The 18,365-nt window shown below is 40.0% G+C and overlaps 1 protein-coding gene across 3 annotated transcripts in view; it reads left to right on the top strand.

Annotated features, from left to right (window-relative positions):
• SLC13A1 (solute carrier family 13 member 1) overlaps window positions 1-18,365 on the top strand; it is an 83,937-nt gene that overhangs the window by 53,369 nt on the left and 12,203 nt on the right. For all 3 annotated transcript variants that reach the window (XM_067563977.1, XM_067563978.1, XM_067563979.1), the window contains 5 exons: window positions 1,159-1,346; window positions 1,447-1,504; window positions 1,595-1,643; window positions 2,649-2,809; window positions 7,937-8,056. In XM_067563977.1, coding sequence (XP_067420078.1) covers window positions 1,159-1,346; window positions 1,447-1,504; window positions 1,595-1,643; window positions 2,649-2,809; window positions 7,937-8,056 — 576 coding nt within the window. The remainder of the gene's footprint in view (window positions 1-1,158; window positions 1,347-1,446; window positions 1,505-1,594; window positions 1,644-2,648; window positions 2,810-7,936; window positions 8,057-18,365) is intronic.

Here is an 18,365-nt window from a genome sequence, read left to right as displayed (position 1 = left end):
GGTGAGTTCCAAAATGCTTTGCAATGTTTACTAACTGGTTACACAAAATTGTATTCATTCATTTCAATTCACCTACGGCTGAACTGCTGCCACCTCTTGGTGTGAAAAATGTCAACTGTTTAACTGTACTCATTAATAATACACAACAGTTTAGGACTGGAAGTGAAGCAAACTGTATTAATTTAAAATTACAGAGAAAATTTCAGTAGTCAGATGATACATTCCCAATTAAAACTTGTCAATGACGCTAGGTTTAACACGTCCGCTCTTACAGAAAGTGTCATGGAGCACCAGATTCTGATCTCCTCTCAGTGGTGTTAAAACCAAAGTAACTCCAATGAAGTCGACAGATACACCAGTGTAAAAGCAGTGTAAGTGAGATCAGTGCCAGACCAGGGTTCAGTAACAGCTGATGTGATCTAACCTCAGTTTGATGTTTCCTTTGAAAGCTGGCATGTGTTGCAGGTCCCTGGAACAGTGCTGACCTTATGTATGCCTTCGCTGCAATCAGAGGTGTGACTGCAGCATATGTAGACATACCCAAACTAGCTTTGATCTAGCTAGCTCAAAAAGAAACAGCAGTGATGCCACAGCAGCACTGGCTAACAGCTCGAGTGCATACCTAGGGTTCCAGGCAGACTTGTACAGTCCATGCTGCTGCAGCTTCAGAGTGCCATCTACTGAACTGCTAATGATTCTTTGTGCAGCACCTAGATTTTTACCTAGAGGACTCCTGTTCTGAGTCTTAACCAAATTTAACTTTTTTTCTAGGTAGCTTGTAAAATATGACAAAATTATAGCATGAGGTGGCACAGCCCTTAAAGGTTCCATTTGAAGTTGTAACGGCCTGATGTGTCATGATGTCTTGAATCAAGTATTGTCCAAATAGATCTTCATTCCATAAGTAAATAACATTAGTCTTGTTTTAATTTTATAACAATATATTTAACCTGTTCACAACTTTACAGTAGATGTGATTTGTGTGAAGAACTCTTCTTTTATATATTCAGAAAAATCACAATCAAATTAGCAGCCCTGAACACTGGTATTTTTTACAGTCCCATCTTTATGCTGAAAAAGTTTTCCTTTTGTATTAAATTGGATGCTGATAGCAGAGGTTCATGGAACAGTAACAGACTGAAGTATTTCTCATTTCAGGCTTACGCTGGGTTTCATGCTTAGCTGTGGCTTCTTGTCTATGTGGCTTAGCAACACCTCTACTGCTGCTATGGTGATGCCAATTGTAGAGGCTGTAGCTCAGCAGATCATGGGTGCTGAAGCAGAAGTCGATGCTTTAGAGATGACTTATGCAACTGGATCCACCAATCAGGCATTGGAACTTGATGGTCTGCAAAGATACAGTTTTGATATTTATCCACCCTCATTCTTCTGCTCGAAAGTGACTAGCCAGACTGAAGGTTTTGTCTTTCCATTAATATTTTACAGAAAGTGTTAGTGAATGTGAAGCTAGTGACTGGAAAGGGCAAACGAAACAAGATAACCGGTAAAGTTTATGGATTTCAACATTCATATTTAAATAATGCCTTTAAGCAAAATAGTTCTTTTACTACAGTAAGGAAATTTGTTTTTCTAGATACAACAACGATGCGGGTCACACTGTGTGCAAGATTGAAAAGGAAAAGGTATTTAAGATGTGATTATTTTAAGAACAAATCGTGCAATTAGCTTGTTAATTAACCTAATTTTAATCTAACCATCTAATCTAGTTTTTTATAGCATCTATCACTGTGTTATCTAAGTGTTGATTTTTATATGTACACACATATATATGTATGTAGATATCTAAACGCATACGACATACAGTTTTTATTATGCTATTAATTAGAGTGCTCACAATGTGCTTGGTGCTACATAACACTGTCACTGCCTCACGGTTCATATTACAACCTACTTCAAATACTGACAAATCAGAGATAGATATATAATACCTTTGCTCAGGGTACAATCTTGAGTCCCAGCCCTGCAAATGTCTATGCATTGCTTAACATTACACATTTGGATAGTCCCATTGATGTCAGTGTGATTACTCCCACAAGTAAAGATAAGCACAATGTAAAGTATTTGCAGGTTTGGGGCCTTGAGATGGATCAAAAAGCTTCCAGAAGTCACTGCTGAGCCACTGCTTGCACTAAGCGACCATTCTTGCAATAGTGAAGTCAATGGGAGTTTTGCCATTGACTTAAATGGGTGCAGAATCAGGCCCTATGTTTGTTTTAAGAAGGAATTAATTCCACCCCAATGGAGCTAAATTAGTGCATTCCACCAAAAGGCAAAGAGCACACGTCACCATCCAGTCCAGATTCCCCAGAATTCGAAATGTTTGTGGGTCAAATTCTGAAGTTATTAATCAGTTATTACTCACCCTTATTCTGGAACTTTAATTTCCTGTGTAAAGACTGAGGAAAACTAGGGACAGAATTCTATATTTCCTTATTTCTATATCTCCTCTCTGTAATGTTTCTATCACCATAGTTCTAAGCACCAGCAAATGCTGCACATGATAATACTCCTAGCAAATGAACAGCCCTGTGTAATTCCTGAAAGCTAGAAACTGGTTTTCAAATAGAGTTTATAATGTCAGATGAATTCTTCTCATACATTAATCAATCCTTATTCTTACTGAGCAGAATCCACCCCCAGCTGAGACAAGAAGGAAATACAGAAACCAGAAAGACCACATGATGTGCAAAGTGATGTGCTTGTGTATTGCTTATTCTTCAACCATTGGAGGGCTGACTACAATCACAGGAACATCAACAAATTTGATTTTTGCTGAGCAGTTCAATACGTAAGAAGAGATATCAACTTATTTCTATACCTGTTACCCAGAAGTTCAAACACTACCTTTTGTTCTCTTGGTTGGATTCCCCCAAGTTCATTACAGTCTGGAGTCTTATACTATGACTTGGCAATGCCTGGCATTTTGACTAACTTAGTTGTTTTTGCATAAGACATACAATGAAATTTCTTGATGATATCTGTTTCCGTACATTCAGTTGCATTGGGATAGGTTACAAGGACTCATCCAGAAATGCAAAATGATGGCTAGATTCTGCCATCCTTCCTCAATAATTTACTCTTTAAATTCTACTACTGAAACAGCTGAGGAGTTAGGTACTACTCAGTATAAATACTGGTAACCAATGGCACAATCTCTGACCCTAAGAGACTTATGCTCATTGCTAAATAGAATTGGAGCTAAGTTTTGATTGCATTTTCATTCCAAAGCAGCTGTGACATCACCATTTTATCTTCTTGATAATATTTGGCATCCCTTTGAGTGTTATCAATGATCATTTTGTTCATTTCACTTTGGGTACCAAATGTCTTTAATGGACTAATGTGATTTCTAAATACCAGGAATAATGTCTGACTGCACCTTATGTTTTGTAAAAACTGGCATAACTGAAAATCAATCTTTTACAGCAGGAAATATATCGTCAGTTACATTTAAAAAACCCCAGACAAATAAACCAAAGCAGCTAAGGCTCCAGCAAAGGTCCATTTCCTCCTCTTCAGCAGCACAATGGGACCTAAAATCTGTCTTATATCTGCAAACTGAGCATTCTGCTGCTATGAGGTCACAACTTGCTTCCTCAATCTCTGGGATAGAAAGAAACATGTCGGAGTGGAGTCGAAGTGTAATGCACTCTTGTGTTCCAGTGCCAAGAGAACAGACCCTCAGAGATTGTTCCAGTTAGTGTAATTTAGAGCAGCCTTGTGGCTACTTAACTTGCACTGTGGGGTAGTTTGGTCCCCAGCTCATCACAGGTGGATTACAGCCAGCTCCTGCTCACAGTCGGCGATTCAGCCCTATAGCTGATTTTCCACTCATTTGCATCAATTTGAAGACCGTATTTTCAAACCCTAAAACCTATTTAATAGACTGTAAAATCAGATCTGTAGCACATAGTGGAAGTCATAAATAGTCTGAGTTTTCATTCTAAAAACTCCCTTATTCATATGCTTAAAACTTCTCTCAAACTTTCATCTATTAAGGCTGAAATTTTCCAGGTCTGGTCTCTGTGTTTTTTAGTTTGAGAAAAAACAGTCCAACCCATTTTCAAGAAGAGTCAGGGCAAGAATATGGTTGGCATTACTAAAAATAATTAAATTAAAAAATTGTACAATGTTTTATGAGCAGCTCTAGCACCTTCGCAGGAGGGTAGATAGGTAGATTTGACATGGAGACACTCAGTTTGAACATGTGCCTTTCATTCTTTATTGTTCCAACAGCATGAATCATACTCCACACATGTGTACTATTTTTCTAACAGTAGGAATTTGTTAAATAATGATCTCCTGGCATTCTAATGGCTCTGCAAGTGTGTAGTAGTAAGTTGTGTGGAATATAAAATCCGACTAAAACCTTTGAAACCCTTCTCATTCAGAACCAGTGTTTGACATTCAGGCAGGGAAGTAAGGAGGTTTAAAAATTCCTTTTATTCCTCTGTGCTTGTGACTTGTCACACTCATAGCAGTGCAGGAAAGGAGAGCAGTCACTGATGGGTGCCAGTGCAGTCACCTTCCTGTGCCAGTGATCTGGGATGAAGGGGGCCCGCGGGGGCAGAAGCAGAGCCTGGGATATGCTGGCCAGTACAGCTGAACTGGTACAGAGGGGGGAAGCAAACTGCACTAGAAGAAGGTCTGCTGCAGATTACTTCTCCCGTTATGAGATTACAGTCTAGCTTTTAATGCACAGGGGTGTCCTGACTGAGCCTGGGCCATGCAGGAAAGACCTTGAAAGTCTGTGGGGGCTCCTGCAGATCTTCAGAAATCTGTAGGAACAGCTAAATGCTCATGCACTTACATTTTTAAATGTAGAATCATTTACCTGATTCAGCTAGACACCAGTTTCTTCCAGGAGCCTAGGAGGTCCCAGGGCACTGGATGTTAGGGGTAGGCATTGCTCTCTTTCATCTCCTTCATGTTTTGTGGAACTTGAAGGAAAGTGGCTCAAAACCAATCTTCCAATTCCCCCTAGACTTTAACAATCCTTTCAAGTGTGTGTAAGCAGAGTTGTTCCCCTTCCATCCCAGAAACACAGTATAGGCACACACTGTACATAATCCAGTTTTACATCCTTCAGGGCATTTACTAAGTTAAGTCAGCCATTGATTATAAATCTCAAGCTTTTTTTCTCCTGAACCTAAACTTGGCTGTTCCCAGGGTTTTCACTGCAAACTCTTTTTTTCTGTCCAAATGTCTGCTCCAAGAGAGGCTCCATCCCCATTTATATCCTGTTGGAAGTTAACTGAATTGACCTGCTAGTATGACTTACAGATCTTTGCACTATATCATCATGGACAATTCAGAAATCTGGTAACAGGCTGATTCTGCAAAGGAGCATTACATCCTTATGCAGGGTTCTAGAGTTGGCCACTTTGTTACAGTGCAGTGAAAATAGCATTGTGAGGTTCCATAGTCATTGTGTCTCACTAATTTCAATATCAAATGCACTGAGTTTGCAAGTAAAGAGAGCTTTTTCTCCCCTTGCCAGCTGCACAGGATCTGTGCTGGCTTTGGAGCCCCTCAACCACCTTGGCTCCTCAAGCCAAGTAATCCTCAACTGCTGGTTGTCCCAGGACCTGCTTTTAAGGCAGATTTACAAATGCAGAGGAAAGCCACAGAAAGGGTGATGGAGCCTTAAATTTCATTAACTTTTGTGGGCTTAGGATGCTACTCCCAGGCTATGTCTTACCCACCTGCAGATGCCTTATCCCATGGATGGGGCAGCTGGAAATGGTGCCACAGAGGAGGTTGACCCCTGCCCTTACACCTGGACAGGGAGGATCCTGCAGAGGGGACCCTCTGTTCTCCTTCAGTTGGGCCCACTGAAAATTCCCTAGATTATCACAAACCTATTCAGGTAATTGAGTTTCATCTGTATATAAACTCCACAAGGCAGAGTCAAGATTTACCAATAATTAATCATATAAATGCTTAAGAATGTTCCAAAAATAATAAAAACACAGTACTAAGCAATAGCCTGTCCTTGAAAGTAAGGGAAATTTGTTATCTATACTGAGGGTATAAGTCATTTTAATATAGGATCCCTATTAAAGCTTATCACAGAAGTTAGAAATGGAAATAAGCTATTACAGCAGGTCATCCAGTCCATCTCTGTTCAAAGGCAAGATCGTATCAATGGGACAATCCAATTTGTCATCACTGAGGTCAACATCTTAGACCATTTACAAATATTTAAATGCTAATGCTAATTAGTCAAACAATCTTTCCGAGCAATGCTCGATGGGGGTTATTAATTAGATAATCTTAGTCTTAAGGTTACTATAAAAACGTAAGTATAAACTCAGATATGCCCAAAGTCACACTGAAATCTGATCCCAGTAAATGAGTAACTTGCAGAACTTGCCCTGTAATATAGAGAGTTTAAGAGCTTGTGCTTCCTGAGAAAATTTGCTAACTCATGTCAACATAAATCAGGCACCAGGGTGATAAGTACTATATCAAAGCATTAGATAAATGGTGAAATTGAGTCATTGTAATACTAAAGTCACTTTCATACTTTCTAAGAATCAGGTTTGTTCAAGAAAATGTGTTTTTAGTCATTTAATAAGAAATAAACAGCCATGTAGTCAATAGAGTATGTAGATAATGTAGCATTTTTTCTTGTCTGATTTTCATTATTGTTTCATGACAGCATTGGGTTCAAACAACGCTGTCTCAGCACTAGTTACAGTTCAAGATTGGAACTTTAATCTCAAGAGTCAGGCAGACATTTTGGATCATTCCGAGATGGCAATGTAATGACAGGATCTATTTTTTATTATCACTATTGTAATAAAAAATAAATAGTTCTGTAAGCTTGCACAGCACTTTAGAAAACATTATCTGCCCCAATGACCTATTTGAATATTACCAGAGGCTTTCCTTTAAAAGATGAGAATGCAGAAGATTCAAGTGTAAAGAACGGTTATGGCCCCTGACTGAATGTCCCAATTTCTTTTTCCTCTGACTCTAGCAAGGAGAGAAGAGATTTCACCCCAGATAGAATCTGCTCCATATGGAGTTAAAGGCTCCGTAGATAGAGCTTGAGAGCCTCCAAGGGAAAAAATGTTGTTTATAGGGGAAAAGGTTTAAACACATTTGCTCATTTCCCTCTTTCCCCAGTTGGTTTCCATCTCCTCCAATAACCAGTCCTTTTCTTTCAGAAAATGCCACCACGACTCAACTTTCCTTAGATGTCTGCAGGTGTGGCGTGGGGCAGGGAGGTGTTTGTGACTGGGTGGCCCTTTTACCTGCATGGTGGATTCAGATTAAATGGTGCCTCAACCAAATCACAGGGCTCCACCCACCTCCCCAATAGGCTCCAACCCTGCAAATGTTCTTGTACATTTTATGAGCAATTACCATTGTTATTAAATATGCATTGGCCCTTATTCCTCCAGTCATTGCCCTCCCATTGTTATTGCCCATCTGTGAGCCCTAAGGCCCTATCTTCCTCCACTCCGACCCCTTCTCAGAGAAAGGCCCTTCCTACTCCTCCTCTGCCACACAGAGTCCCAATGGCCCTTACTCCTCCCTGCCATCCCCATGAGCCATGAGGAGCCTCCTTCACTGCAGATTAGATGTTTACTCCTTTCAACCCAGTGGGCAATAGGACCGTCTGTTGCTGCTCTGATATTCTGTGCTCATGGCATGAGGGTTGGACACAGAGGTATGAGCAGTCCAGTTACTCTAATGGCCCTTATCATCATGGGACAGGATGGGAGAGTGAAATAGAGCAGGCCTTTGACAGCCTCCGGCTGAAAACTCCTGCTCCACTGGAGGCAGCTGACAGTAGCAGCCTTCCCTGAGTATTCCTGCTGCTGCAGAGCCTGACGGTACTTCATATATGGCATATTGATTCCTTTTACAATGCCTAATGTAAGTCTATTTTATTTTCATTCAGACGCTACCCAGATTGCCAGTGCATCAATTTTGGATCCTGGTTTATACTTTGCATCCCTGTCACTGTTATCATTATGTTGCTCTCCTGGGTCTGGCTCCAGTGGCTTTTCCTTGGTTTCAAGTAAGTAAATGTTAAAAGCAATTAATAAAACTACAGGTTATAATGCATGAGATATTCCATATAGGTCATAAAGAATCGATATCCAATGCACACACTGTAGAATGGTGACAAATTCATGTCTTTCATTATCAAATAGCACAAACGAGTTCTCGGGAAGCGCTGGGTATTTACACTACCAGTTATGGCTTCTCTGGACTGTCCAACAGGACACCATAGGAAAACTTATTCAATGAGCCATTTTTTAAAATACATTGTCCATTTCTATGGAATATATGCACATCATTATTAGAGAGTATCTGAGAGATTAATTCAGATTTTACATTTTGTGGTCCAAATCTTGATGTTGAAGTTAATGGTAGTTTCGTGGCTGACTTCAGTGAGGCCAGCATTTGATCTTATGTTTGAACAATGTCTAACAAACTTGATGAGCAGACTGATATATTGTGTTTAGAGCAAAATATGGTGCTTCCTGTTCACACATATTCTTGTATGGGTTTTTTGTGTTGGATCTGCTTCACTCCTGAGTTGTGCTTCAAGTTTTTGGATAGAATGACAGTTCTCTGGGCCCATTTCTCCACTGCCGTGCACTCTGGATACTTATTTACACTTGTATGAACTAGGTGTTCAAAGGTATGACAAATGGAGCCAGGCTAATTTAGTGTGAAATGCTTCCCACATAACATTTGCTTTCCACAGGTATAAATGGCTGCTTAAGGTGCAGACAATGGAAAATTAGGCCCTCTATACTTAATCTTAAATAGAAGCATCTTATGTTTCCTTCTCACTCCACTGACGGGTTGAAATTTTAACATTTCATTTTTCTAGGCCATTTTGACAGTATTCTTATTAACACTGTGGAGTCGTTCACCTCAAAAGAGTGTGGACTGAAAGCCAAAATTGCTAATCTTGTCCCCAGTGAGATATGTTGCAGAACATGCTGATTAATGTTCTGGCTAGTTACACAGTTGAAACTTTCCCATTAGAAAAGAAAGCAGTGTATTAACAGGAGAGAGTCTGATACAGCAAAGCCATAGATGACTTCCCTTAATTAGATGGATTCGTTATGTGCTTCATTTGTTCCTTTGTGAAAGCATCACCCTTCATGGGCAAACAAGCCAATTTGGCTTTTAAGGCCTGTGTTCTTTCTGACAGAAATACTACGATGAACAGTACTGCACAGTCATAATGATGATTGTCTGACTCTAAGACATGAACTTCCAGTGTTCTGACATGAGGTGGCTCTTACCTATAGATATTTATTGGTAGACACACCAGTATTTCAGTCTCATGTGGCTGTTGTAATTAGTAATATTATTTCTTTGAAGCAGTGCTTTGAGCCCTACTTGTGCCAAGTTCTGTATAGGCACATAGCAAGATACAGTGCCTGCCTCAAGTAGTTTACAATCCAAATAGAATAACAAAGAGTGAAATGGGAAAGAGAGATGCAGAATTAAAGTGACTTGCCTAAGGCCACATCTAAGCCCATTGGCAGAGCTGGGTAGTCTTATATTTGGACCCAGCAGAGAAGGAGATACATAGGCACAGAGGGAGCTGCTTGAACTACAGATCTCTGCTGTGCTTGCTTTATTGTTCAGCTGTAAAACTGAAACTAACATGAAAGTGATGCTTTGCGTTGTGGAGGGGAGAGTACTCAAACATTTAAAGGGACAGGATATCATATTCTTCCAACCTACTGTAAAAATTTTCCAAACACATATACATTATTATTTACATGGCTAAAAATAAACACTATATAACCTAACTGAGAGTTGTGGGTGGACTACAGCAGACTCTTAAAATGCAAGGGATTATTCTGCCCTGGAATAGCAACTCATTAACTAAACAATTTATAAGTTCAGACATACAACTGTGTTTTACATACTCTTGGGACAACATGGTGGTGGTGCAGCAGTGTTCTGAATAACAGGAACAGTGTGGTGTGGAATCAACTGCATCTGGTATGGAATCAACTGAGTCTAGTACCAAATTTTCTCCCAACAAGTCATCGAAACTGAGGGCTTGTTCACACTTACCCGGAAATTCGGCGGCAGTCGACGGGAGTTACGCAAACTACGCAGAGTAATTTGTGTAACTGACGTCGACTGCTCATCTTCCCTTCTGCGCGCTGTTCACATTGCGTTGAGCCGACGGGAACAGCACTCCCATCGGCTCAATGCTACACTAGTTGAGGGGGTGGATTTATTCAGTCGACTCCCTCATCGATTGAGCGGGTCTCACTGACTGCTCAATCGATCATGAAAAATCGATCTGGTGGCAGCGAATTTGCCACTGCCAGTGTAAACATAGCCTAAGAGTTGCAAGGGAAAGAGGTTCAATCAGACTAAAAGAAAGTCCTCCTTGAACATCCTTGAACTCTGGTACTCATTGAGACTGCAACTGGTCCATATGTCATTTCCATAAAGTACCATTGGATAGTTTTACCATGAACAAAACAGGGCCCATTGATTTCACAAGTTCTTAGGTACCTATTTCATTCCACAACTGTAATTGAAATTTCACATTAAGTCTCCAACCTGAAAAGAATGACAACGAGCCTCATATGGTTGATCGATTTGCATAATTAGGGATTTGCCTGCACATGAGGCAATTTCAGGACGTAGCGGGATCCAACAGGTATGCAAATATCACTTCTAGAAAAGAGTTGCCAGTGACTACTGGGTAGTAGCATGTGGAGGGTTCCTGGAGAGAAGCTAGAAATTGTCCAGTTTCTGCTGATGACTCAAAATAGACTTGTTAGCTTTTAAGGCATGATTAAGTGTTTGTAAGCATTCCAATAGTCCATTTGTAGCGGAATGGTATGGAGCAGAGCATATGTGCTGAATTTCATTTGAAGCTAGAAACCTCTTCAGAACAGAATTGAGGTCCATTGTCACTCACCAGCTGTAACAGTAAACCATACTGGCTAAATAAGGTCCAAAGATGTCCAAAGGTCTTAGTAACTGTAGTAGAAGTCATTCTAAAAACTTCTGGCCATTTCAAATGGGCGTCAACTATGACCTAAAACATATAACCTTCTAAAAGTCCAGCAAAGTCCACATGAATATGTATTCATGGAGGCCAAGACCAAGGGTGTAGAAAAGATGGGCAAGCATCATGCTGAATTTGCTGACACATAGTACATCACTTCACTTTCCTCTTAATATCTCTGTCAGTCCCCAGCCACCAGCCATGACTCCAGGCTATGGCCTTCATCCTTCCAATTCCAAAATCACCTTCGTGAAGAGCTTCCAAAACCTGACATTGAAGTGATTTTGGAACACTCACTCATATTCCCCATAAGATACAATTATGATTCACAGCTAATTCACACTGACGTGACATGAATTGTGTAAACTGGGGATTATTTTGATCCAATGCTGTATCATGTAGTATCATTCCCTTCACAAGAGAAAACACATTATCCTTAGCACTTGCTTTGTGGATGTCTGTGTTAGTAATGAGTAACCTACCCATAAAATTGAAATAGATCATTTTGTTGGAGTCCCAAAGCAATTTGAATTGCTTGACCATGGCCTAGCATAGCTTAAGTTGCCTCTTGACCATTCTAGCTTCTGCAGCTTGACATCTTCCAGTTGGCAGAGACAAATAGGATTACTGAGTTACTTGCAGATGTCCAAGTTTCTGCATCCACGGCACATAATAAGATGGAATACATAACAGGTATACCTGCAGCTGCACATAAATAACAGTAAGGGGAATAACAAGTTATCCTTGAACGTCTGGGCGTACACTTTTCCACTGCCAAGGGGCATAGTTTTTCACCGCCCCTCCTATCACCAGATGTTGTTTTAACAGCCCCAATTATCATGAAAATGAAATGTAATCAAAATTGAAAACCCAATATAAATAATAAAATATATAATAATTAATAAAAGTAATTAAATAAAAAATATATAAAAATATAAAAGATTACCACTTAAATAGAAAAGTGCCCTTCATCAATGCCTAATTCCACAAAAAAATACTACCAATCAAACCAAAAAATCCACTAACTTCCTAGCAAAAGCCCCTAAAAAAAGCCATTTCTGTATACAGCCTTCTAAATAACTACAACTCTCCAAACTTAATAAATATAATATATTATAATTAATTTTAAGCTTTATATTTAACTAATATATTTATAAAAAACCTTACACATTAAAACTTATTAATCTACAAAACAGGTGTACAACGTCTCACTAGTATCCACACTAATCGCTAAGCATCCAGTATCAACACACTTCAGCTGAAGCTCCTTTGGGTAGATGAGAGCTTGGGCATATCAGGATTGAGAGCTCATTGGCATTGCCATGTTGAGTCCTTTTACAGAATTGAATAGTATAGGAGTGAGCTGAAAGTAGTAATGCCCATTGTTGCATATGAGCATCAGCTAATGATGGAATTCTGTGTTTCGGTCCAAAAATGGAAAGTAATCCATCAGCAAGGTAAAATATCTATCATACAGATAGTTATGGAACTGCTGAATTCCAAAGATAATGCTAAGAGCATCTTGCTCTGATTGCGCATAGTGCTCAGGAGTACTGAGTGTTCATGACGAAAAGGCAATTGGTTTCACCATGCCGTTAAGAAAAATGTGGGAAAGAACTGTACCCACACCATATGGTGAAGTATCAGAACCCAGTGCAATGGTAGTGAAGTACCAAAATGCATAAGAGCGTCAGCTGATGTCAACAGTTTCTTTACTTCCTTAAATACATACTCACTGTTTAGTCCATTTCCCTCTTTTCTTTGCTTTTGACAGTTCATATAAAGATGCCAGTACTGTCATCAGATTGGGAAGAAATTTACCATCATATTTAAGCAGTCCTAAGAATAAACGTAACCGTGAAATGTTCTCTGCTGGTGATGGTTCTTGAAGAACTACCTTCTGTTTCTCTAGCAATTTCTTAAGCCCGAGGCATTAATTACATGTCCAAGGTATTCTTCTGAAGGTCTGAAAAACTCATGTTAGTCCATGGTCTTCCAAATGCTGAAGGCATCCAAATTTCAAAGATTATCCTCTTGATCCTTTCCTGTAACACAGATGTCATCCAAATAGTACTGAACTCCATTCAGTCCCTTCAGAACCTCATTCATGGTTTTCTGGAACAGAGCATGTGCCAATGTGATACTAAAAGACCACCTGTTATAACAAAATAAGAGGTTTTTTTGTGTTGATTTTGAGATATTTGTGTATCAATCTCCATTTGTAGGTATACATTGAAAAAATCCAATTTACTGAAACACTGTCCACCACTAAGAGTAGGGAACAAATCTTCAGTATGAGAATATTGGTGTGCACATAAAACTGGACTAAGCATCGCTTCAAAATCACCAGAAATTTGGACTAAACCTTCCATCTTGATCACTGGTACAATAGATGTAGCCCACTCACCACGTGAAACCAATAACAAGACTCCAATGTTCACTAAACAGTCCAAATCAGTTCCTACCAGAGGCTTTAGAGCATAAGGTACAACTCTGGGGTTGCACTATCATGGCTGGCTGGCAGAGTTAACTGTCAGCTTCTCTGACACGTTGCTCATCTGCCCAAGCTCTTTTTCAAAATGTTTGGGGTGTCAGTCCAGTATTTCTAGAAGATTTCAAGGTGCTTTCGTGATCACCTTGGTCTTGGTTCAATTCACCTTGAGCTTCTCAAGCTGAGATCTGCCAAATAATGTTGGATACTTTTGTTCAATTACATACGAGGATAAAACAACTGATAGTCCATCTAGTTGAACTTTTCCCTGGAGTATCCCTTTTATACTTTTCTCTGGTATAAATCATCAAAACCACGGAGGTCCTTCTAGTAGAACTTGTGACAAAGTCTGGTGATAGGTGGATGCAGAAATCAATTAGATGGCAGCTCCCCAGTATCAAGCTCCGTTCTTGTGGAAACTTCTTTAATCAAGACTCCAGCTTCTGACAACACGTGCCATGGTAGTTCTTCATCAGTATCACTAGAGCTCTTGTCTTTTTCCATATTATGAATTCCCAACTTCCTTCCTTTCTTAGGTTCACTTGTCACAGGTGTCTTTTATGTATGGTTACTCTGTTACTAGTCATTGAACTGTGTGACTGGTCATGGTGATGTATCCTTTCTTCTGCAAATGTCCTGGTGTGCCCAGCAATCCTTCTCAGCAGGCGTAGTTTGTACAAACTGCCACATGGAAATTCCAGATGTGTATGTGCTCCTCTGTCTTGCAGATTAATGAGATGATCTTTTCAGTGCACACTAAATTCCAGAGAATCCTTCTCTGTGGTTTCATTGCAACTGCTACAGCAACAGCCTTTCTGAATGTAACCACTGTAACTGTCAGTAACTTCATCCCAACCTGGTCATTGTGTAATCCAGAGATTAAGTGGTCATGCAGGGCATCACTTAATGTTTGTCTAAACTGACAATGTTCTGAGAACTTCCTGAGAACAGCAACAAACTGTGCTACCAACTCTCCGCTTCCCTGATGTCACTGATGAAACCAACATCATTAATCTATTATCAATGGGATAGGAGAAAAATGTTTCTATATTGCTGCAGTAATTGCAGTGTACATAGCAGTTCTGGGCACAGTTGGAGACACAGCAGTCCATATGCCTTCAGAACCATCACCATCAGCAAGGTTTAAACTCTGTTCATCTGATTTGGTGTTGCAAATTACAAATTGCTCAAAATGTTCAAGGCACACCACTCATGATTCGCAGTTGTCATTGAATTCACCAAAATTGCCCGTAAAAGTTGACATTTCGCTGTTTTCCTGTTGAACTTCACACTTCCTGGACATCTCTTCCACAGGGAAATTCTCTTTTCCATTTTCTTTTTAAACTGTGCACTATCTGCTCTGGATCATCCTCTGCTGGCTATGTGCTTACACTGAAAAATGCAGAATTCTTCCTTTGGCTGCATTTGGGCTCTCTCGGCTGGCTATAGACCCTTAGTGCAGGCTACCAGCTGTTTCTCTATCTCTGCCTGCTTGCACGTGGTCAACGAAGATGGCTGCTTGTTTCTATTTCACTGTTTTGTTTGAACAGCTCAAGCAGCAGCAACAGCAGAAACCTCTTCCTTTGTTCTGCTTCTAATTACCTAATTCCCCCTCTGTAGCTAGCTGGTTCATAAAGTCCAGGAACAAAAACAGCAGTCTGTCACCCTGTGCCTCTAGGTGAATTTTTTCCCCTTTTCACAGTATTATTTGCTTATGTTTTCTTCTTGTTCAGGTAATGGGAGCACTGGACACTCTTGGGATATAAATTCCTGCATTGCCAATGTTATATTTCTGGACGCATCAAAGAAAGACAAAAATTAAGATGTTTGTACACCAATGCAAGGAATTTGGGTAACAAAATGGAGGAATTAGAGCTACTGGTAGAGGAAGTGAAACCAGATATTATAGGGATAAACAGAAACATGGTGGAACAGTAGTCATGACTGGTATACAAGTATTGAAGGTTATGTGCTGTTTAGGAAAGACAGATATAAAGGCAAAGGTGGTGGAGTAGCACTGTATATCTATGATGAGGTAGACTGTAAAGGAATTAGAAGTGATGGAATTGATAAGACAGAGTTTGTCTGGGTAAAAATCACATTGGGGAAGAAAACTACTAGAGTTTCCTGTGGGATAGAGTTAGGGTTTGCTACAGACCACCAGGATATGATTTGGACCTGGATAGAGACCTCTTTAAGGCTTTTAATGAAGTAAATACTACTGGGAACTGTGTGATTATGGAAGACATTAGCTTCCCAGATATAGACTGGAGGACAAGTGCTAGTAGTAATAATAGGGCCCAGATTTTCCTGGATGTGATAGTTGATGGATTCCTTCACCAAATAGTTACTGAACCAACAAGAGGGGATGTCATTTTAGATTTGTTATTGGTGAGTAGTGAGGACCTCATAGAAGAACTGATTGTAGGGGACAACCTTGGTTCAAGCAACCAAGAGCTAATTCATTTCAAACTAAATGGAAGAATAAAAAAAATAGATCTGTAATTAGGGTCTTTGACTTCAATAGGGCTAACTTTAAAAAATCAAATGAATTAATTGGGGAAGTGGACTGGATTGAAGAATCTAAAGGTTCTAAAGGATTGAAGGATCTAAAGGTGGAGGAGGCTTGAAATTACTTCATGTCAAAGTTGCAGGAATTATTTGAAGCCTGCATCCCAAGAAAGGGGAAAAAATTCATAGGCAAGAGTTGTAGACCAAGCTGGATGCGAAAGCATCTCAGACAGGTTATTCAGAGAAAGCAGAAAGCTAACAAGGGGTGGAAGTTGAGTGGGATCAGCAAGGAAAGCGACCTCTTGGAGGTCAGAACATGTAGAGATAAAGTGAGAGATGCCAAAAGCCAAGTAGTGTTGGACCTTGCAAAGGGAATTAAAACCAATAATAAAAGGTTCTATAGCCATATAAATAGAAAGAAACCAAAGAAAGAAGAAATGGAACCACTGAGGACAGGGTGGAGGTTAAGGATATTCTAGGCATGGCTGAATATCTAAACAAATACTTTGCCTCCATTTTTAATGAGGCTAATGATGAGCTTGAGGATAGTGGTAGAGTGGCTAATGGGAATGAGGATATGGAGGTAGAAATTACCACATCCGAGGTAGAAGCCAAACTCGAACACCTTAATGGGACTAAATCAGGGGGTCCAGATAATCTCCATACAAGAATATTAAAGGAACTAGGCACCTGAAATTGTAAGCCCATTAACAAGGATTTTTAATGAATCTGTAAAATCAGGGGCTGTACCGTGTCACTGGAGAATTGCTAACAGAGTTCCTATTTTTAAGAAAGGGGAAAAAAGTGATCTGGGTAACTACAGGCCTGATAGTTTGACCTCAGTAATATGCAAGGTCTTGGAAAAAATTTTGAAAGAGAAAGTAGTTAAGGACATCAAGGTTAACAGTAATTGGGATAAAATTCAACATGGCTTTACAAAAGGTAGATTGTGCCAGACCAACCTGATCTCCTTTTCTGAGCCCAGGTCTACACTTACCTGGAAATTCGGCAGCAGTCGACGGGTGTTACGCAAACTACACAGAGTAGCTTGCGTAACTCCCGTTGACTGCTGTGCTTCCCTTCTGTGTGCCGTCTTCACTGCACTGCGCTACTTAAGGGGGTGGTTTAATTAGTCGACTTCCTGATCGATTGAGTGGGTCTACACTGACCACTCAATCGATCCAGAAAGATCCATCTGGCGGCGGCGACTTTGCCGCCACCAGTATAGACATACCCTGAGAAGATAACAGATTTTTTAGACAAAGGGAAAGCAGTGGATCTAATTTACCTAGATTTCAGTAAGGCATTTGATATGGTTTCATATGGGGAATTTAGTTAAATTGGAAAAGATGGAGATTAATATGAAAATTGGAAGGTGGATAAGGAACTGGTTAAAAGGAAAACTACAACGGGTCATGCTGAAAAGTGAACTGTCAGGCTGGAAGGAGGTTACAAGTGGAGTTCTTCAGGGATTGGTCTTGGGACCAAGCTTATTTAACTTTTTTATTACTGATCTTGGCACAAAAAGTGGGAATGTGCTAATAAAGTATGCGGATGACACAAAGTTGGGAGGTGTTGCCAATACAGAGAAGAATCGGGATATCATACAGGAAGATCTGGATTACTTTGTAAACTGGAGTAGAAATAGGATGAAATTTAATAGTGGAAAGTGCAAGGTCATGCATTTAGGGACTAATAACAAGAATTTTTGCTTTAAGCTGGGGACGCATCAGTGGGAATTGACAGAGGAGGAGATGGATCTGGGCATATTGGTTGATCACAGGATGACTATGAGCCACCAATGTGATATGGCCGTGAAAAAAGCTAATGTGGTCCTAGGATGCATCAGATGAGGTATTTCCAGTAGAGATAGGGAGGTGTTAGTTCCGTTATACAAGGTGCTGGTGAGACCTCATCTGGAATACTGTGTGCAGTTCTGGTCCCCCATGTTTAAGAAAGATGAATTCAAACTGGAACAGATGCAGAAAAAGGCTATGAGGATGATCCGTGAAATGGAAAACCTGCCTTATGAGAGGATACTCAAAGAGCTTGGCTTGTTTATCCTGACCAAAAGAAGGGTGATGGGAGATATGATTGCTCTCTATAAATACATCAGAGGGATAAATACCAGGGAGGGAGAGGAATTATTTAAGTTCAGCGCCAATGTGGACACAAGAACTAATGGATATAAACTGGCCATTAGGAAGTTTAGAACTTAGATGCAGGTTTCTAACCATCAGAGGAGTGAAGTTCTGAAATAGCCTTCCAAGACGAGCAGTGGGGGCAAAAAACCTAGCTGGCTTCAAAACTGAGCTTGAT

Source organism: Emydura macquarii, unplaced genomic scaffold, assembly GCF_026122565.2.
Source record: "Emydura macquarii macquarii isolate MOO-44397 ecotype Brisbane River unplaced genomic scaffold, CSIRO-AGI_Emac_v2 contig_2636, whole genome shotgun sequence".
Taxonomy (NCBI): domain Eukaryota; kingdom Metazoa; phylum Chordata; order Testudines; family Chelidae; genus Emydura; species Emydura macquarii.
This window is presented reverse-complemented; position numbering and strand designations above follow the sequence as displayed.